Source organism: Chaetodon auriga, chromosome 6 (genome assembly GCF_051107435.1).
Source record: "Chaetodon auriga isolate fChaAug3 chromosome 6, fChaAug3.hap1, whole genome shotgun sequence".
Classification (NCBI taxonomy): Eukaryota; Metazoa; Chordata; class Actinopteri; order Chaetodontiformes; family Chaetodontidae; genus Chaetodon; species Chaetodon auriga.
In genome coordinates, this window is record NC_135079.1 from 19083936 (window position 1) to 19104287 (window position 20352).

Here is a 20352-nt window from a genome sequence, read left to right on the forward strand (position 1 = left end):
CTGTCGTTTTAAATAGACATACTTGTCAATAATGTCTACGCTAATAGACAGACTGCAGTTTTATCGCGATATATTCCCAACTTCCGCCATCCCCACTACGTCAGGACAAACCGTCATGTTACCGGGTTTGTGACGCAATTTCCTGCACGTTCGAAGCACTGGTGTGGCATCTCCTTGGCAACCGCGGTGGGAAAACAATCAGTTGCTCAGGAACGCTCCATACTTACGGAAAGACGTGTGCACGTTGTAGCCGTTAAGTTTGCTTTTCGCTCTTAATAATTAAGAAATGTCTTTTAATGCAGTTTAATTAAGGTTTAAGAGAGGTAAGTGTCTGTCAGACATTGATGAATATTGTGAAAACAATGCTGCACAAGTTGCGGGCGGCGCGTAGCGACACAGGAAAATGATTAATAAATATGGCAGTGGCAACCCAACGCCCATTAAAATTGATAACCCTGGATATAACCTGCTGAATTCATACAGAAAAATTAAGAAACCGGAAACTATACTTCTGTGAGTGATGTTGTGTTCGAGCTAGTTAACGTTAGCTACCTGGCTAGTTGACGTCACAAGGACTTAAGTGCTGAATGGCCAAAGGAAGATTGTCTCTGGCATTTTCCTTTTTAGCCCACAGAAAGGCAGCTGAAGATGCCAGTGAGCTCCACCCTCAGCAACCATCATGTGAGTTTTGTCAAATATCTTTTTTTGTTTTTTGTCTTCCTCTTGGACTTCACTAATCATTTTATTTCAGCCTGACTTTTTTGTTATCACTGAATAACAGTGATCGGAAATGTTAGATATGGACAACGAGAACTAGACTACATCAGTCCAAGATTCGTTTGTTCATTAGTCAGTGGTATGTTGTTACCAGTTAGTGGCATTCCTGTAACTTAAATGATTTCATAGACAAGTCTGAATAACATCATCTGTTGTATTACCTATTTGTAAGAAGGCTCCAGTTTGTAATAGCTGATTTTCTGTGGGAAATGATAACTGAATTGATCAGATCAGATCTCTATCTTTGTTCAGTATTATAACATTCATCTCTATATTAACCTGATAACAAGCCTGGATCAGTCAATATAGTTTGCCTCAGTTTGGTAATTAGGATCCAGCATTGATGACTTACATTTTTCCAATCAGGCAGCCATGGCTGTCACGGCTGTCAGGAATTGGTGGAATACCTATCACTTGGACAAATTGGACACCAGTGACTCCAACACAGAGGAAGACGAGGAGGAATTAGCAGGGAGGAGACTGTGTAAGATGTTCTCACACAGGCTGCTTTGGGATAAGATGCATATGTGTACTGTATGTGGCCTAACTGTTGATGAAATATTAATTTGAAGCAACGTAACAACATCTTTGAACTTCATAAAGCTCTGTATTGACCTGTTGATGTGGAATGGGGAATCTGGCTCTTGAATGTACAGGCATGGTTTTTCTATTGGGAGGATGATGCAGTCAATACTTATATATGGCATCTCCTCCTGTGTGCCTGATCAGTATATTAAACAAGTCAATTGAGATAAGCAATCAGGAGCAGCATAATCCCTTTTTAAATGGACAATCTTGTTTGATCTACATGAGGTAAGGGAGCAGATCTAATGAAAAAGACCAGGATCATTAAAAAATCGTTATTGAAGGTGTGATCCATGTCCCCATTCAGTATCTATAAAGCTGAATCAGTCTCTGCGGACCAGGCAGCTGCTCATAGACTTTGATGCTGGCCGACCTATTTTGAGTCTCAGGGCACCGCTGGACCTGGTGAACTTCCCATCTGTCTCCCACCCCCGTTGGCCCGTAGAGTGTGAGGTCATCAGCGACATCATCCATCACATAGGTAATTCAAAATTTTATTGAAACCATCTTACTGATATGCACAAAGACTTGTCAGTGGTATTAATCAGCCCAAGTGGCAAGCTCAGTGAGTCAGATTTGTCAGGAGCTGCCTCTGGCAAATGAAACTGTTTAAAACTTAGCATGCCCTTTTGCTGTAAATTTTAACATATACTGACACTAAGAGGCGTGTGTTGTAGAGTGGGACCCCCCAGAGCCGGAGCCTTTCTACCAGCCCACAGGACATGAGAGGACACCCATGCCAGTCGGAGACGAGAGGGGCAAAGTGGTATACTGCATTGACCACGGTAACTTTTGACACCAAAGGCATTTTGCAAAGGAATTCTTTTGTTGTTCTACTACCAGGATACATAGTGTGGCTACGCAGTCCACTCTGTCACCACAGTGGCGTCGACAAATACATCTGAACATAAGAGTTACTGAAAAGACCAGTGTGTAAGATTTAGTGGTACCTAGCAACCAACTGAATACCCCTCACCTCACCCTCGACTGTGGTGGCAGCAAAAACACAAAAGAGCCAGTATTTCATTCTTGGGCTCATTCTAGTTAACAAAAACACAACAATTCTTCTTTTCAGGCGATTATACACCAATGAAAACATGACTGTGTATATTATGTTCAATTTCTGCTAATAGATTCCCCTAAATCCTACACACTGAACCTTTAATGCCACAGCGTCCCCTTGGAGAGTAGGTGATCTGTTATTATTATTTATTATTAGTGAGCAGAACCTCAACTGGAAGCCTTAATTGTTCAGGGTGTGGATTTCGTACTGATATCACAATCCTCCTGTGAATTTAAGGGCTGAATTAACAATACATTTCTTTATAAATATGTTGAACTCCACCACTGTTCTCTGAGAGAAAAAATGAATGTACAGCTGTGTTTTTAAAAAAATTTGCTTCTGATATTCACCCTTTTCCTGCTATTCTCTCTCTTTTCAGGCACTAAGCGTCCATATTTTACCTGCTCCCGTGTGGGAGGAAGCAGGGGGCCCATTAAGAGCGCCACTTATATCAATCAGACAGACTTCACCCTTGAGTTTGAGTCTCGTTTTGAGAGTGGAAACCTTCAGAAAGCTGTGCAAGTGTGAGTCCTGTCTCATTAGTTGTTTGAGCTTCTCAACCATTAAATTTTTTTTCCTTTTAGTTTTTATTATGGCTCAAGGTTAAATTTCTCTTTCTCTCTCGGTCCTCCTATATTTCTTACCTGCTCAGGGGTGTCTATGACTATGAGCTCACCCTGCGCACAGACATGTACACCAAAAAGCACACACAGTGGTTTTACTTCAGGGTCAGGAACATGAAGGCAGGAGTGACCTACCGCTTCACTATCATCAACCTGATGAAGAGCAGCAGCCTGTATTCTCAGGGTATGAGACCCCTCCTCTACTCTGAGAGGGCTGCCAATGAGAAAAGTGTTGGATGGCAACGCACCGGCTCCAATATCAGATACTACCGCAACTGCATTCAAGTGAGTGAACTTTCATGAGTTGGAAAGTGGCGACTCGACTGGCTTTTGTCAGTAAACTCTTATTTACTTGCCCATCTCCTACTTTTCTAGCAGCTGTCAGTTTATGTGAGTTTAGAATGATATGGAAATTGCAATCTTAAACTTGTTTTAAGTAGGTAATCTGTCACATTGAACATTTAATCACCTGTATATCATCAAAAGGTTGTGTTTTCACTGCATGATAGTGCAGATGCCATATGGCAGGAGTTTTTCTAGCCATGAGCAAGATAACAAAGAGAAGGAACTGTCTGAAGTTAAAATCAAATGGCCCTCACTACCAATTAAAATAGTGTTGCTGTCCAAAAATCTGTGTTAAAAAACATTGTCTCTTTGTAGAACACAAAGGAAAACAACAGCAGCACAGTCGCCCTGCACTCACTCACCTGGACTCTCCAGTTCCCTTATGACTCAGACACCTGCTACCTGGCCCACTGCTACCCCTACTCCTATTCACACCTGCAGCGCTACCTCAGGAGCATTTCTTCCAACCCAGCAGTCGCATCGTACTGTTCAGTGCGGGTGCTTTGCCACAGCCTGGCTGGGAATGCCGTGTACGTGGTGACAGTAACGTCCCGGGGTGGCGGGCGGGTAAAGGCCAGGACCAAGAAGGCTGTGGTGGTGACGGCTCGAGTGCACCCTGGAGAGACCAACGGGTCCTGGATGATGGAGGGGTTCCTAGACTTCCTGCTCGGGGACTCAGAGGATGCTCAGCTACTCAGGGACACGTTTGTTTTTAAGGTGAGGGACCTCAGTGGCATAGTCTGACATCTGTCTGCACATCTGTATTATCATGATCATTGCTGAATATGAGATTGTGCTGTGATTATAATGTAACGCTGTATACTGCTATCGAACACAGTTATTTAGGATTTGTGGTGTGCAGGTGGTGCCAATGTTGAATCCAGATGGCGTGGTTGTGGGAAATTACCGCTGCTCTCTGGCAGGCAGGGACCTCAACAGAAATTACAAGACATTGCTCAGGGACTCCTTTCCCTGTGTGTGGCACACTCGAAACATGGTGGAACGGTAAGACAGGGCACATGCATGAAGAAACACAAAACACGTTACACGCTCAGGGAAAATTCAGCGCTTTAGTGTTACTAGTACTATTTCTCTTCTTTCTCGTGTGTCTATCCATAAATTGTTAACAATGCGCAGGTCAGATGTTACAAAGGCCATTTTATGTATGAAGTTTCACACATTAAATTCACCTCGAGGTCTCACCATTCAAAAAGGGAAAATTGATAGGCAATTATTCTACTATATTGCAATGCTATTATTTAGCACATTTTCTTTCTGGCTGGTACAAGCCGTAGTATGGCGTGAAATAAACCAATGATCGTGGCTTATACTGTATGTGCATGCTTTCTATTTCACCCCCATATTTTTCTGTTCAAAACTAAATCCTCCAGCCCTGTTCTGTTATATTTTCCCAGGCTGGTGGCTGAGACGGATGTGGCTCTTTACTGTGACTTTCATGGCCACAACCGTAAAAACAATGTCTTCATGTACGGCTGTAACAACCGAGATGATGCTTCTGTGAAGCTTCATGAGAGAGTCTTTCCACTAATGATGAGCAAGAATGCCGCTAATAAGGTAAAGAGAAACATGGGACTCTCAGCGGCCTGTTTTAATTAGCTTACAAACCCTGAGTAGCATGGAGACCGTAGACAATATGTGGAACACGTCATATTCTCCACATTTCAGAGGCAGTGTCTATTCCCTGGTATTCATTTGTGCGTACTCAACATTTAAACCACAACACTTAAATCACTGTGCTCCTCAGTTCTCCTTTAAGAGTTGTAAGTTCCGGGTGCAGAAGAGCAAAGAGGGAACAGGACGAATCGCCATGTGGAAACTAGGCATCAAAAACAGCTACACTATGGAGGCCACCTTTGGAGGCTCTACTCTGGGTGAGTTTAGTCTTTCCAAATGTGTGTTTATGTGTGTGCGCTTGCTTGTGTCTCGTCTGAGGATCTATCATCTGTCTGAACGTTAGGCGACAGGAGAGGAACACATTTTACTACTCGAGACCTGAAATCCATTGGGTTTTACTTTTGCGACACCCTGCTGGACTACTGTGACCCTGATCCAACAAAGGTGAGAGATTCAGCATCATGTCTGGTGACAGAAATGCAGACTTCCATTGCTGAAGCTCTGTCCCCGTCCAACAAAGAAAAATGTGTATGCCCCAAAATATGTCTGGAACTAGTTTTAAAAGCTGTGTGTGTGTGTGTGTGTGTGTGTGTGTGTGTGTGTGTGTGTGTGTGTGCCTGTTCTTTGTGCTTTCTCTGTACTGTTTATTTCAGACCACTTACTGTCTGACAGAGCTAACAGCGTCGTTGAGAAAGGAGGTCAGAGAGAGGCTGGGCAAAGATTTGGGCACTGACTGTAATATCTCTGTGTCTGACCTGGAAACCAGGTGATTTATTATTATTTTAAATGGAACGGGTATAAAATGTGCCCTCATTCAGCTTTAATATGAATATTTCTTGTTTGCTCTCACAGCACCAGCGGTTCAAATAGTTCAGATTCTGACGGACTTCCAGTTCATTTACTGAACCAGCCGCAAACTGCCCAACTAGAGGTATACTGACATTAATCTCCTCTCCCATGGAATGGTGTTTTTACATGAGTGCTTCATTGTCTTTGTTAGGCTAATATCACATTTGGATCAAGTGAGCCTTGGGCTTCACTGCATGCTCCTGCTCTCCTCCACAGCAAGCTCCAGTGAAGAAGAAAAAGAAACGCTTGAGGAGTCATAAAGAGAGGAACAGGCTGCGAGCGGAGAGAGTGAAGAATAACACACAGCCAAAAGTCCTGCAAAGCAGCATCAAAAATATTGTAAGAGATTAAACAACCCATTAATTAGTGCACGCCCTCCTCTGGTTCTTGTATGACTGACTTTAAACAAGACTGATTTGTGGACGGTCTTTGTAGGAGTCCAATCTGCCCCATGAAGACTCAGTTAAAGAGAGCGTCCAAGAGAGGCCTGTTGGAAGACACAGGAAAAAATGGCAGGTAAGACATAGAGAGAGTGTCAATTTGTTTAGTGAGATTTCTTGAGAAAGGGTGAGAAGCTCAGTCATCTGTGAGGGAGTGAGATGAGATTTCTTGAGCCATTCCTGTCAATAGTTGTCTCTTTGTGAAGGTAAATGGCCTCATAAGAAAAGCTCTGATCCCTCCTCCCACCACTCGCCCTGGGGAGGTCAGTCATGTGACCCTGTGGCAGGGCACCAAGCCTGTCAAGGTAAAGATGAGTCAGATAATCCAGACATTCACTTACATACCCACTTCTATTATTATTGATTATTATGAGAATTGCCAGCTAATGCTTCTGTACACAATCTGTAATTTGGACTTTGATTCTGGGATATTTTCAATGGGATATTTGATGTGTTTTGATGTTTTAGGACAACTCTCTGGAGAACATTAAAGCTGCATATCTGCATCACAGGGCAACAGCATGTTCACATCTCTGCACATGCACAGCTGTGACACCTCACACAGGTAACATTCATTCAGTTTCAGTGTCTCTACAAATTGTCCTCACACCCTCAGTGCCTAATTCACTATTACCATCAGTTTACTACTGCATTTTAGATAGGCTCCTGCAGGTAAAGACAGGTGTATTTTTAACTGTCAATGCATTGGGAAAGGTCCTACGTAACAGTGAACAGTCTGCTTGACTTGCTTTCACAGATGACCCGCAGGTGGATGCGGGACAGTGGAGATGCAGCTCTCAGATGCTGCACCTGAGTGCTCTTCTTCCACCTTCAGCAAATTTCATACGTTCCAACCAGCAACGGCATCCCTGCCGACAATCCTTCGTCTCCTATAAAGTCTACAGAGGTTCGTCATGTCCAGTTTTTAAAAGTCCAAAGTTTCATCATATCTAAGTCAGTTCACGTCTGCCTCATCTCCCTCTTCCAGGGCTGCCACCGTCCCTTACAGCGCCCCACAGGTAAACCCCACAGAGACATTGTACCCTTATCAACACACAGTGGGTACCTCCATGTTACAGGTACCTTCAGATTCACTGTTATGTCTCTGCTTTCGCAGGTCTTCCTCATCCCTGTATGTCAAGATGGTTCCAGACATCGTTCCAACAAAACGTTGGCTGTCGAGTTTCACCACTGACAGGTTCAACGGGCGGCATATTTTCAGAGACCGAAACTCTTTACGGGTGTCAGAGCGTTACTTTGTGCCTGAGGAGACCAAACAGCAGACTAAGGAACAGGAAGAAGATTCCTCAGGTTTCATACACACACAGATTATATTGACATATGAAACTGAAATAATTTTTCTGAAGTTATTTTTTGTGGTGATAACTTTTCATAGAAAAGGCATTTATATTTTAGTCAAAGCAAAAACAAAAGCTTTTTTTTTTTTTTTTTGCTTTAACACTGTTAGCTAATCTCACTCCTTCCTCTTCATTACCTGGTCTTGTCATTTATTCAGTAGGTTTGTCACTGTTCAGATGTGAACCATTTGGAGAGCAGAACCAGAGAGATCTCATCCCTGACATCGCCCCTAAAGAAACCGACTCACGCAGCGGTGTATTTGTGCCTGTGCTGAGGGGCACAGACCTAAGAGGGAAACGGTAAATTCACTATTGGTCCTCATGAGCTCTCTCTCATCATCTGTTGTTCTCTCTCTGTTAAATGCTTTGTTTGCCAGTCGAGTTCAAAGATTTGGAGATAAGCCCTGATCTTTGTACAATAATGATAAGACAAGCATTATGCATTTTACCCTGTTTATAGTCTTCTGTGCCCTCTGTCCTTTTTCTTTTTTCCCAGACTATGCAAAGTGACACTGGGGGACAAAAGGCACATGGGTGTTTTATCCCCTCTGTCAAGGTCTTCAGGCTCCATGAAGATGGAACTTCCACGTCCACAGAGCGACATCCTTGCTCGGCCTCAGACTAATGACATCAGGCACTTTCGCTCTGGAAGAAAAAGCAAAATAAGTACAGCTCCACAAGAGGCTTTGGTCAGAAGAGCGTCACAGTCTGCTCCACTGTAGAACACGATACTGTAGAATCTGGACTGACTTATTTTGTTGTCTCTATTCTCTGGCCAGTGATGTGAACCTCTTCTGCTCAATGAGGAGGAATATGATTTTTGCTAGAACTTCAACAGATGTGTAAAGGAGATATGATGGAATAAGATGTTTTGATATCGTTATTCAAACTTATGCTGCAGGGATAGAAGTGAAACCCTCTAGTAATCATCAAATGGCTTTCCCTGCTTGGATGTTTATGTTCTCTTTTATTTTTGATTAAATTGACATTAATTCTAACAACAGATTTTTTTTTTTTTTTAATAATTGCTCTTATGATTATTCTGTACCGTGTTGACATGATGTACTGATGACACATCTTTATGCTTGGATTCTCAGAGTGCACCAGAACAAAGTCTATGAAGCATTACAATGACTGCCGAATAAATGACACACAGGCTGCTTCTTATGTAGATTAAATTTATTGCAACACTAGAAAAAACAATACAATCCCATGGAATATAATGGGATAAAATGTATAAAATATAAAAATAAATATGATCTCTAACAAACAACTGTGGGGAAATGTCCCAGGTAGTACATGTAATACAAAAAGTGACATCATTTTTTTGTTGTCAGCCTGTGAGGTGTGAAGTAAGTATGTCGTGGTGTGTTGAGGTGTAGTCGGGACGTCAGAGCTTCAGAATTCAGTCAACTGTCGGACATGAAACTGGCTTTCAGCATGTCTGACCATATCCCGGAGCGCCACAAAACCAGACAGTGCCTGGATCATTGAGGAAAGAAAACATGAAATAAAAGCATTTCAATGAAATCAAATAGCAATTGCTAAATGATGAAATCTAGAAAACATGCACAACATGACATACACAGTATTTACAGGTATGCAGTGCTTAGACTGGAAATGGTAGAACTGAAATATTTTTTAAAATGAATGCTACCACACCTGTGTGAGTATGAATATGGCGAGGACAATGTGAACGCCCCTCTCCAGGGGCTGTATGAGAATGGCTTCATTGAACAGCTGAAACATTATGAGTGGAAACTGCAGCAGGATGGTCAGCAGCCAAAATCCAGCCAACTCCGGGACCTGCCACAAAACAAATATTACAGGAATTATAATCTGAGTGTTCATCCAGTCTACATCAACTGTATCTCAACTATATAAACTAAATCTATATCTGTGTTTGTGGAAGCGATGCACCACCTTTTCTTGAATGTTCCCAGTATAACCGAGAAAGACTCTAATGGCCTCGATCAGAGTCATCAGGATGAGAACAGCGACAAGGATGAACTTGTAGTAGTCTGGCAAGGCAGGATACTGGTAGAAATGACAATCACAACAACGCATTTAACTGAACTGAAGTTACCTTAAGGTGATTCATTCAAACGGGCTTTTATAGCATTCAAACCTGACAATTATGCTCAGCTCCTGTCTAACTTTCTCTCTTTGTGCCTTACCTTAAGGTGCAGCATTACAGTTTCACTGATCCACCACAAGGGGAAGAACCACATGTTAAAGTACAGAGACATCTGGAGGGAGAGACTGGACAGGACCCGCTTGTCTGAAAGCAAAAAGCAAAACAAAAACACAGCTGAACATACGCGGGCTGGATAAACATCTCACTTATGGCAAAAGCTGTTGTAAAACGATAACTGAGGCAAACATAGCCCAACCGCTCCAAGTCTCGCTGGTTAGCTGAGTAAACATCGATGCTAATTCGTCCATGATGTCAGATGCATTCTGAGTTTACCGTGTGGTAAAAACGTGTCGTTCTCTTTAGTGACAGGCTGAGTCTGACTCTGGTCAAATAAAACACTCCGGGAAAAGTAGTCTAAGCGTTTTCTAATCGTGTCCGGCAGGTCCATGATGAGAAAGGCTCTCTGCTACACAAAGACATCATCAGGACAAACACTCCGCTACTTCCTCTCTGCACGTAGACCTCACGCTGCCGTCGTCTCCTAGGATACCAGAGAAATCTCGCGTCCCGCTCAAATCTCGCATGATTTTTTTTTTTTCTTCTGTCGTTTCGTTTTGGTGATCTCTTCGTTCCCTAAACTGAGTCCTTGTTTAGGCCCTTGAAATGTTTAAACATGGCACAACATATCACAAACGAACTCTTTTCTCGTTTTTTTCTCCTCTCACAACAGTGGGGGACACAATTTCAAAATAGGTAAACGAAACATTCACTAACAAAGACCACGTCAATAAGATACAGATTTATAATGGCTTAATGTGTAGTATGGATGGAGGAGAGCATAGATGATGAAGGATAATATATCAGGATGAGGATTGAGGGATGAAGGAATGGAGGGATGAGGGTCTAGCGACAAAGGGAAGTTATAAAACATTTTTATGTTGCTCTGTTAGCAGTTCTTTCAAAGATTGGACATCAGACTTTCCCTGACTTTCTCTAATGCTTCTTGGAAAGTTTGCGGCCTGATTTCTATGCAAAGGTCTCATGACGGTTTTTCCACTGAAACCCACAGGAAATGACGTTGTTGCTGTGGGGCACCTGTCTTCTGCTCTTCTGCAGTGTGCAGCTGTCTCCAGAGCAGACACACTTTCATTGCCAGACCTGTGAGGGGCAGGGCGACACAGCCATCCTCAGAAGGATGGAGTCGGCCCTGTGGATGTGGAGTGTGATTTGTCTTCACTGTGAGGAAGCTGAAAGCTGTCAAACCTTGTCTGGTTTCTTCCTGTGCTGCTCACTGGCAGAACATCTGTAAATGCATTCTTTTAATCGAGCACTGTGCTGAAATGAAACAAAGTGTGCTTACAACCCTGATTAGCAATTAGTCATTTTCTGTGGGTTCATCATTATGAGTGACTTCATTGCTACCATTGCTAATATGAAAATATTCATTAGAGCAGCGTTAAATATTTTTAAAGCTACTTAAGTAAATGAAGTACTTCACCTCCACTTGCAGTTAATGTTTGACTGAGCAGAGCAGCTTGTTATGTGCTTTGTTTTCCTCTGACACTCATGCAGGCAGCACAGTCAGTGTCTGTGGCACTGAGAACAAGCTGCCCACAGGCCACTCCTCCTCCACAGAGAGTGAAAGTAACTCCGTCAGTCTGAGCGGGAGAAAATGGCTTACAGTCAGGAACTGTTTGACTGCTCCATCTGTTTACAGTTACTCGAGGATCCAGTGACGACCACCTGTGGACACAGTTACTGTATAAAGTGTGTCAACGCCTTCTGGGACAGGAATAATGACAGAGGAAGATCGTACAGCTGCCCTCAGTGCAGACAGATTTTCTTCCCGAGGCCTGATCTGAAGAGGAACACGCTTCTGGCTGCTTTGGTGGAGGAGCACAGGAGGGCAACCGCTCAAAGTGCCGCTGGTGACACCTATGCTGGACCAGGTGATGTGCAGTGTGACGCTTGCACAGGCAGAAAAATCAAAGCTTCCATGTTCTGTCTCGTGTGTTTGGCCTCTTATTGCGAGACTCACCTGAAGCCTCACTTTGAGGTGCCACCACTGAAGAAACACAATCTGATTCAAGCCTCTGCCAGGATCAAAGACAGCATCTGTGGCCGTCATGACAAACTTCTGGAGATCTACTGCCGCACTGATGGGCAGTTCATATGCCTGCTGTGTGTGGTGGAGGAGCACAAAGGCCATGACACCGTGGCAGTTACAGCAGAAAAGTGCGAAATGCAGGTAATTCAGTTCAGCCCCATGCTGAAGTCCTTTGTTGGCCGTCCATTTAATGTCACTGAGGTTCTGAAAAGCTCCTGGATTTGTGTTCCGACAGAAACGACTGGAGCAGACTAAGCAGGAAATTACAGACAGAGTGCTGAGTGCAGAGAGGAAAATGGCGGAGCTGAGACAGGCTGCAGACTCTATAAGAGTGAGTGTCTTCCACAAACATGAGCATCCTTTTTCTTTTATTCATCAGTAAATTTCCTTTATTTTAAAATGTTGATTCAAGACAATCAAAGTGCCTAGTTGGGGTTAACTGCTGTTAACAGACACAACGCTGCAGAAAGGAAGACATGGACGTGGGTGTAAACTGTCAGACAAAATCTGCTTCCTGCATGGGAGAGACAACACAATGCTGAAAACATTCAGCCTCAGACACACTGAACATTAACATTTCAGTAACATCCAGTTAACATTTGATGGTGTATCTAGCCAAGGCAAATTGTGAGTCTGCAGAAGTTGTTTTAAACTCAACAAGTGGTAGAAATGTCTTTATTTGCCTTCTTTACTTACTAAGACCACCTTGGGCCCTTTGCTGCATCTCGTCCTCAACTCTCTACCCTGCCTTTCTGTCTGTCTCCATCTGTCATTGTCTGCATAAAAACAGAACCGAAAAAGTTGAAGAGTTGAAGTCTGAAAGTCTTAAAGAAACAGTTTGACATTTTAGGATGTATGCTTATTCCTGTTCCTGCCATGAGTTAGATAATTAGATTGATACCACTCTGGTGTCTTTAGGTTAAATGAGAAGCTCCAACCAGTGGCCTGTTAGCTAAGCTTACCATAAAAAGTGGAAACAGAGGGAAAGAGCTAGCCAGGCTGAGTCTAAACCCGCTTAGCAGGACCTGGTTGAGAGCAGTTCAACAAAAGAATAATTCTTCCTTATCAGATTGTTTAACTTGAATAATTGGCATAGGCTTGACGAGAAAAGTGTTTATTTTTCCTGCTGATCAACTTGCAAGCCATAAGATTTATCAGGTTGGGAATTGCTGACGTAGTCGACCATTACAAACCACAAAAAAAGTTACTGTCCCAAGTTTTTAACATGTGTTTTAAAAATAATTCAGAATAATTGAAGAAACTCTAAAGTAGCAAACAACTATTATACGTTGTAACTCAAACTGTCATCAGTAACAGGACAAATGGTGCCTGTTTCCTCCAAGGATGCTGCATGGGAGGCGTGTGACGACTTTGAGCGACTGTGCGTGGAGCACATTGGCTTATACGTCCGCTCTGTGGAGAGGAAGCGCTCTGAGATGAGGGAGAAAGCTGGAGCAGCAGAGAAAGCTGGAGTGGACTGGACCAGCAGTCATCTCGGGCGGCTGAAGAGTGAAGTGCTTGAGCTGAGGAGGAGGGAGGATACACTCAACCAGCTTTCTCAAACAGAGGACCCCATTCAGTTTTTTCAGGTGGTGGCGTGTTTTGTGTCAGTTTGTTTTCTATCAAATTTCTTTTGCAGCTACATTTCAAAAGGATTTTTTTTTTTTTTTTACTCACACGGTGTGTTTGTTTGCCTTGTGCAGGGTGTCCGGGCTCTGGGTGACCTTTCTGTGCTCACAGGCTCACATGAAACACCTGACATGCTGACAGAGTTTGTCACTGTGCAGAAAGATAAACTGGAAAATATGTGCAGCAAAGCAAAGAATGAATTGTTAAGCCATTCTGAAGGAAATGTGTGTAAGTGTGACCGCTTTCTAAACCTTAGAATTAGTCTGGTCTGGTCAGTATATTTCCTGTTATTGTGCAGACAGAACGATCTGTGTTGTATCTTCTCATCACAGTGTCAAAAGTGCCAAGGCTGTATGAGCAAATGACATCAAGGACACTCCTTTTCAGCGCTTATAAGAGTGAGCATGACGTTTATTTCACTTTGCATGAATATCAGCACAAACATACGCTTAAATGAGTTTCATCTCTTCCTGCAGACTTTGAAGTGGAGGTGGATCCCAACACAGTGGCTGCATGCCTTTGCTTGTCTGATAGAAACAGAGAGGTCTCGTGGAGCGACAGGGACCAGGCTCATCCCGATCACCCTGACAGGTTCACCTACTATCACCAGGCTCTGTGCCAAAAGGGCCTGAACGGGTGCCACTACTGGGAGGTGGAGTGGGACGGTGGCGTTGTTGATTTGGCCGTGTCGTACAAAAGCATTAAAAGAAAGGGTTCGGGGAAAGAGTCCTGTTTTGGCCACAATGAAGTCTCCTGGAAATTAACCTGCACTTCATCTGGTTGCACGTTTTGGCACAATAATCTTCACAAAGGCCGAATTCCTCCGGCTCGCTCCCGCAGAGTAGGCGTGCACCTTGATTATGAAGAGGGCCTGCTGGGCTTCTACAGTGTGTCTGACACGCTGACGCTGCTGCACCAAGTCCAGACCACCTTCACTGAACCCCTCTATCCTGGTTTCTCTGTCGATTTAGGTTCAACACTCAAAATATGCAGCAGTCTATATCATGAATATTAACTGCAGGGCTGCCTTACATTTATGATTCAGGAATAGAAAAAAACACAGGAGTATAAATAATATGAACACTGTGCAAAGTTTGGCGTGTGTGTGTGTGTGTGTGTGTGTGTGTGTGTGTGTGTGTGTGTGTGTGTGTGTGTGTGCGTGCGTGAGAGACATGTATTCATGGATTAATACAATAATTATGAGGCAACATAGAATGTGGGTCATTTTGTAGTGACTGAGAATCTTAATTATTAATGAATAAGTAGAAACAGACATTATTGTCATTATATATATTTTCTACTCTTCAATGTTGCTAAAAACTGAAAAACAAATGAATAAGAAAAATCCTAAAACTTCATCCATTTACATGTTGAGCCTTATTTTTTTAAAAAAGGTACCAGTGTGTTTATGGAATTACAGGATATCAAATTGAGAGAAATCTTCCTTCAAGCCTAATATTGAGCCTATCAGAGCAAATCTTCAGGGAGGATTGAAAAGATGGTTTCTCAGTAACTTGTAGCCTGAATTACATTCTAAAGACAGCCTTGAACATGTAGGCTGTGCCACTGCCACTGTATGTACTGTTGGTCTCGACTGGGGTCACGGTTTCATGTTTTGTTTTGGTGTTTGTTGTATGTGAGGGAGTTTTCCATCACAGGCCTTCTGTACAGTTAGGCGCCCAAAGGTCTCAAGGTTGGACAACACAGAGACCTCAGACAGAGACACATTAACATAATATTTTGAGGCCATTCTAGCAGACAGCAGATAGGAATTCTCTCCCCCTGTTCTTACTACAGAGGTAGCCAAGGTCTTATAGATAAACTGTACAGACAGATACCGAACCAATTCAAGGAGGATCGATCGAGGTCTCATTTGAAAGGAATTAGGTCAAAAGTGTCCTAAGTTTGAAGGTTTGGATATCAGGGCATACATAAGTACTGGAGGAGCTATTGTTTGGTTTTTTTGACTATCCAATGGAGTATCACAAATGGAGAAGATGGGTATATAATATCCATGATAGGGAATGGTTCAAGGAGTAGAAAGGAAAACATGTGACGTTGGGGGTATTAATACACCCCATTAGAAGGGACATCTTCAGAATTTGGTGTGGCACTCCTTTGGTTCACCTGTGGACATTGTGTTGCTCATCATCTTCTCCTTGATGCATCAAGCCTGCAATAAATACTTCTGCTTAAGACATCTGAAGTCTCCTGGTGAACTCCCTCCTTCAGCTCACAAGAATTTCCACCACATTGTATGTTGGAGGACCACGATGGGAATAAGAATTTGAGTCTTTATTGTTTGCTATTTCTTGATGATCGATGACAACTGCTGCTGTGCTTACTCAGTATTTATGATTATCAATCAATCAAGCAAACTGCTTTAGCTTAATAGACCTTAAGGACCAAGCTTTGATAATAATATGTCTGTTTATTTGATTTAATGTGCTATTATTTACACTTTTGTGTTCTAAATTTGGTTTGCAAATCACAGTTTTGATGACATACAGTACATGTTAAATGCATACATTCTGTTACTACATTATGATTCTAAAAACAGCAAAAATGTTTACATTCCCTGCTTTTCATTCATACAGTTCAGCTCACAGTTTCCAAAAGTAACATATTTTGAAATGACAAGCAGCGCCAGCGCCACTGAAAGTGGAGGAGATAACGACGACAGTCATAAGATCGATTCAATGGAGGCGTTTGTGTAGGAGTGATCCACAGTGTCGTAGAAGCGCAGACAGGCCTTGTAATGCAGCAGCTTCTCGGTCAGAGGGCTGATGGTCAGTGCTTTGCCCTGTACGCTCAGGTCTATGTACCTGGACGACGTCAAGATAACAGGAGACATACTTAGAGCAGTGATACAAAACCTTTTAAAGCAATAAAGACGATATGTCTGTCAAAACAATAAGGTGTGACTATTCATTTAACTGTAGTTTCTTATGTCCAGCTATATGCATACACACCAGTATGACAGTGTTCATTGTGCACAATTAATCATCTAATTGTAATGTATGTCTCTTTACAGCCCAGGTACTTGGAGATAATACTGCACCTGTAAGACACTCTCCAACACATAAGAGTATTTATAGCCATCAGTGTGGCCAGGAGGAAGAAGAATCTCTCCAGATTCCCATCATGCAGTGTGTTTGGGTAGAAATTACCTGCAATCAAGTATCACTGCAGTCATATCAGACGTTTTATGCTAAAAATGATTCTGATTTTTAATCACATTGCAGTGTTGTTGTTGTTGTTGTTGTTGTTATTGAAAGAAATCATACAAAATGTTATTTGTGTTTCTTTTACCTCCAGAGAGAAAGTACACAAGCTGAATGATGAAGGCTCCCATGAAGCAGCCCCCTCCGTAGGACAGAGTGAGGAAGTGCAGGGAGATCCCTCTGATGTGGCTTGGGGTCAGCTGGAAAGAGATGAGGGAGCCTGCCAGAGAGGAAGTGGCAGCAGAAATGTTTGGTCATCTCCTGCTTCATATTTGTGACATACAATCAACAGCTGCCTTTAACACCGTTATCATATACCAGCAACAAATGAAATTATTGAGGCTTTTCCACTCACAAGCGGGGGTGACGAGAGCCTCTGCTAAACCAAGTAGGATGTACTGAGGAGCCAGCTGGAAACACGGCATGGACGACACTTGCAGAACCTTTCCAGATAGAGTCTGCTCCACCAGAGGGTAAGTCTTCCTGTGCAGCTCGGACAAACCTGCCACCAGGACCGACAGAGTGGCACATGTGTGGCCCAGAGCTGGAAGGGGAGGATGGACAGGGAGGGGTGATGAGAGAGGGGCTGCACACTAATTACAAGAGGAAAGAGGGAGGATGACAGGCAGAAGACACACAGGGATGTTTTGGTGAACGCATTCAAATGATGTGTGCATTAGCAGAGATGTGCATGTGTGCATGTGGAAATACTCACTGATGGCTTTTGCCGGTGCTAGAAGAGTTTTTTGGAGAGAGAGGTAGCAAGTCGTCACACACTCAATCAATGGGGCCAAAAGCAGCAGCGGTAGGATGCTAATCACATTCATGGCACCGATGGGCAACAGGAGGTCGTTCAGGTGAAGGTTTGAGTTCATCGTCTGTATGTAGTAACCTGAGGGAATCTGTAGGAACACGTTCTTAACATGGGAATGATCCTTTTCATGCTTTATAATCAACACCCACCATATTCCAGTGACCTGCCTGTGTGATGCAGGCTCTGTACAGCAGCTGAAGGCCATAAAGAGGAAAGAGCTTGGCCAGGACTTTGACGTTCTCAACATGTGTTTCACTGTATCGGCCACCATTGTTCTCCTTGGCGCGGTCCAGCCAAGACGCAACATCTCCACTCAGGTGGCGATAGTGGAGGCAGCACATCCTGAGAGAGTTCAAGAAAACTCCCAGTGTGGTCAATAATGACCCACCTACGAGAGACACAAGAGGGAACAGGATTATTTATGTGGTGTATATTTGATATATATATATATGGTATGGTTTTCTTTTTTCAATCATGTTACCCTTCTTTGGTTTATAGGTGAGTTTGTTCCGCATCATGTGTATGGCCATTAGAGCCAGCAGCACAGAGGTGAAGGGGATAAGGAAGCCCAGATTTTGGCCCACAGACTGCTGGATGTAAGCAATACCCAGAAACACCACAGTGGAATTCAGGTTGACCAACCAGTAGAACCTAAACATGAATAAAACAAATATCACACTGGCAGGTCGTTTATTCGATGAGCATACTGATTACACAGTTGGTCCAACACTTAACGCAGTTCCAGACTGAAATATCCCAACAACTGCTGGATGAATTTACCATGAAAGTGTGTACAGGCATGTTCATGGTCCCCAGAAGATAAATTCTATAGACTTTGGTTGTCCCCTGACTTTTCGTTAAGCAAATTAAAAAGACCAAATGCTGTCTTTTTAATTTACCAACTTACTATCAAATGCCTGCAAAACTAATGACATTCCCATAAGCCTCAGCTGTACTTTGGGTTTAGTGTCAATTAGCAAATATTAGCATCCTAACACCAGACAGTCCATTGATATTGTTACTGTGATCAGTGTCGTCATCATTTTTTACGGGTCAGTTATTCAGTGTGGAGATTTTGGAGAAAGAACAAGTGGGGCTTGGGCGATGGGGGAGTTATTGATCATTAAAATCAAATGATTTAATCCACTTTAAATGTACACAAATATGCTTCACATAATTTTCTTAAAATGTGCTGATTAAACGAATAGGTATCTTGTGTACAGAGCTGACGTTTTGCCATTAAAATGCTGCTGGTTCATCCTATGGAGAGTGTGAATGTGCTCTTAGTTAATTTCACATTAATCTTCCCATCAGATTTTTATAGGCTTTATTAGGCTGTGGTGCTATCGGAAAGGTAGGAGGCCATCAGTTTAGGCTAACCAAGTGAATGACTGTGTTGAAATGGCAACACCACCCACCAGTTGAAGAAGGACAGGAGCTGGTGCTGATTGTAGCCCTGCAGGCTGTAGGCTCCCATGGGACAGAGGATGGCCCGGATGCCGCCGATGCCCAGTGCAGCAGCCAGGAGGCCGGTGTAGAACAAGATCTGCTGCTCCCGAGGGTTCAGCTGGTGCGTCATGTGATGAGTGTCAATGTAGAAATCTTCGAAGGGGAACGCCACCACAGGCAGCATGGCCGTGCCTATGAAGTATGATGACAGGTAAAGGGCATGGCGTGTCGTCGCAACTAGATTTCAAACAAGAGTGCGACTTCACGGAAACAGAGCCATGACTAAGCACCTGAATAGTAATACTACTTGAAATGAGCTCATATTCATAAAAACTAATCTGTGTGATAATTGTTCTTTGTTCGTTTCACATAATCAGATAAATGTCTTTTCTTTTAGAAGCACAATTACAACAAGTGAAACGACAGTTTTATTGGGAAAAAAAATAAATCAAAGTGAGAAAATATGTTGAAACTGGGATATTTATTTTACAAAATTCTAAAAAATATTTTCAAATTTCATGACATCAGACAACAAGTATTAACTTTTAGCCCATTGTTACTTACCAAAGAAATGAAGAAAAGCACACAAGTAGAGCACCTTAGTCCTTCCCAAGCAGGTTTCTGCAAACCAGCCCACCAGAACTGGGGTCAAGGTGCTGGCTCCTACAAAGCACAGATTCACTGTCGCAGCCAGGAAGTTATTGTAACCCAGCTTCACGGTGCAGAAGAGAATCATGTTGCATACAATCCCAAAGAAAGTGAATCTTTCACACAGCTCCACAAGCAGCACACAGATGATAACTTGGAGCTTCTTGCGGGACTTCCTTGGTGGTCCCTGGTCTGGATAAGGGGCCCGGGAGAGTCGACGTAGTTGGCTTCTGCCCTCTGGCAGTTTCTGATGGTCCCCTGTCACCATAACACCTGGCCAGCGAGCTGGCTGCTCGTTTGCTCTGTTGACTGGATGCAGTCAGTACTGGACTGTGCAGAGCTCTGAATACCCTTCGAGGACAGGACCAGCAGAGGCCAGCGCTGGAATCCTTCACTTTGGTGTGACTGCACTGGAGACATGTCGGCTCAGACACACCCACCTGCATTCTTGCACGTGCTGGTGGCTGATCTTCCTCCCATATCATGATCTTACTCAGAACTGTGGGGATCTCGTGTGGATCCGACACATTATGCAAAACTGTGTCCAGGAGGAGTGATGGATGGGAGCGATGTAGAGTTAATTACCAACAAGACACAGACAGGCGGTCTTTGTTTGTTTCATTAATGGCTTATAGACAGCAGAGGAGGAAGGCACTTGTACTTTACTTG

The 20352-nt window shown here is 43.2% G+C and overlaps 4 protein-coding genes across 6 annotated transcripts; 2 read left to right on the forward strand and 2 right to left on the reverse strand.

Annotated features, from left to right (window-relative positions):
• The first annotated feature begins 202 nt into the window (after positions 1-202).
• On the forward strand, positions 203-8912 carry agbl2 (AGBL carboxypeptidase 2). 3 transcript variants are annotated; one of them, XM_076732713.1, is made up of 22 exons: positions 203-681; positions 1144-1261; positions 1670-1843; positions 2040-2147; positions 2805-2949; positions 3078-3333; positions 3709-4110; positions 4256-4398; positions 4809-4968; positions 5159-5285; positions 5372-5472; positions 5682-5794; positions 5881-5959; positions 6094-6216; positions 6313-6393; positions 6524-6622; positions 6786-6882; positions 7075-7224; positions 7306-7336; positions 7435-7628; positions 7834-7975; positions 8172-8912. In XM_076732713.1, the coding sequence occupies exons 1-22, from the start codon at positions 649-651 to the stop codon at positions 8395-8397; spliced, it is 3102 nt and encodes a 1033-aa protein (XP_076588828.1). In that variant the 5' UTR covers positions 203-648; the 3' UTR covers positions 8398-8912. The 3 variants fall into 3 exon arrangements, with proteins under 3 accessions (XP_076588828.1, XP_076588829.1, XP_076588830.1); XM_076732714.1 differs by having other exon boundaries at positions 7837-7975; XM_076732715.1 differs by lacking the exons at positions 203-681; positions 1144-1261; positions 1670-1843; positions 2040-2147; positions 2805-2949 and having other exon boundaries at positions 3011-3333.
• tmem17 (transmembrane protein 17) lies at positions 8835-10334 on the reverse strand. Its single transcript, XM_076732723.1, has 5 exons — positions 10146-10334; positions 9853-9956; positions 9599-9712; positions 9338-9481; positions 8835-9157 (listed from the first exon to the last, which is right to left on the reverse strand). The coding sequence occupies exons 1-5, from the start codon at positions 10258-10260 to the stop codon at positions 9074-9076; spliced, it is 561 nt and encodes a 186-aa protein (XP_076588838.1). The 5' UTR covers positions 10261-10334; the 3' UTR covers positions 8835-9073.
• A 1147-nt stretch (positions 10335-11481) lies between these two features.
• Positions 11482-16005, forward strand: LOC143321951 (E3 ubiquitin/ISG15 ligase TRIM25-like). Its single transcript, XM_076732717.1, has 6 exons — positions 11482-12060; positions 12155-12250; positions 13263-13508; positions 13623-13776; positions 13881-13946; positions 14025-16005. Exons 1-6 carry the CDS (start codon positions 11485-11487, stop codon positions 14561-14563), a joined length of 1677 nt encoding a protein of 558 aa, XP_076588832.1. The 5' UTR covers positions 11482-11484; the 3' UTR covers positions 14564-16005.
• A 187-nt stretch (positions 16006-16192) lies between these two features.
• Positions 16193-19951, reverse strand: slc15a5 (solute carrier family 15 member 5). Its single transcript, XM_076732716.1, has 9 exons — positions 19600-19951; positions 19005-19227; positions 18068-18237; positions 17754-17974; positions 17488-17674; positions 17128-17316; positions 16861-16992; positions 16610-16718; positions 16193-16373 (listed from the first exon to the last, which is right to left on the reverse strand). Exons 1-9 carry the CDS (start codon positions 19949-19951, stop codon positions 16232-16234), a joined length of 1725 nt encoding a protein of 574 aa, XP_076588831.1. The 3' UTR covers positions 16193-16231.
• Between the last annotated feature and the right edge of the window lie 401 nt (positions 19952-20352).

What these genes read in the sequence shown, in the direction of transcription:
- LOC143321951 (XM_076732717.1), top strand. Translation starts at nt 11,485, where the DNA reads ATGGCTTACAGTCAGGAACTGTTTGACTGCTCCATCTGTTTACAGTTA. An exon ending in CAGAAAAGTGCGAAATGCAG is followed by an intron (nt 12,061 to 12,154) that starts GTAATTCAGTTC and finishes GTGTTCCGACAG; the next exon opens with AAACGACTGGAGCAGACTAA. An exon ending in AGGCTGCAGACTCTATAAGA is followed by an intron (nt 12,251 to 13,262) that starts GTGAGTGTCTTC and finishes GTTTCCTCCAAG; the next exon opens with GATGCTGCATGGGAGGCGTG.
- slc15a5 (XM_076732716.1), bottom strand. Translation starts at nt 19,951, where the DNA reads ATGGTGACAGGGGACCATCAGAAACTGCCAGAGGGCAGAAGCCAACTA. An exon ending in CACCTATAAACCAAAGAAGG is followed by an intron (nt 17,975 to 18,067) that starts GTAACATGATTG and finishes TGTCTCTCGTAG; the next exon opens with GTGGGTCATTATTGACCACA. An exon ending in ACAGAGCCTGCATCACACAG is followed by an intron (nt 17,675 to 17,753) that starts GCAGGTCACTGG and finishes GTGTTCCTACAG; the next exon opens with ATTCCCTCAGGTTACTACAT.
- agbl2 (XM_076732713.1), top strand. Translation starts at nt 649, where the DNA reads ATGCCAGTGAGCTCCACCCTCAGCAACCATCAT. An exon ending in ACTACCGCAACTGCATTCAA is followed by an intron (nt 3,334 to 3,708) that starts GTGAGTGAACTT and finishes GTCTCTTTGTAG; the next exon opens with AACACAAAGGAAAACAACAG. An exon ending in GTGTCTGACCTGGAAACCAG is followed by an intron (nt 5,795 to 5,880) that starts GTGATTTATTAT and finishes TTGCTCTCACAG; the next exon opens with CACCAGCGGTTCAAATAGTT.
- tmem17 (XM_076732723.1), bottom strand. Translation starts at nt 10,260, where the DNA reads ATGGACCTGCCGGACACGATTAGAAAACGCTTAGACTACTTTTCCCGG. An exon ending in CTGGGAACATTCAAGAAAAG is followed by an intron (nt 9,482 to 9,598) that starts GTGGTGCATCGC and finishes GTTTTGTGGCAG; the next exon opens with GTCCCGGAGTTGGCTGGATT. An exon ending in CCATATTCATACTCACACAG is followed by an intron (nt 9,158 to 9,337) that starts GTGTGGTAGCAT and finishes TCAATGATCCAG; the next exon opens with GCACTGTCTGGTTTTGTGGC.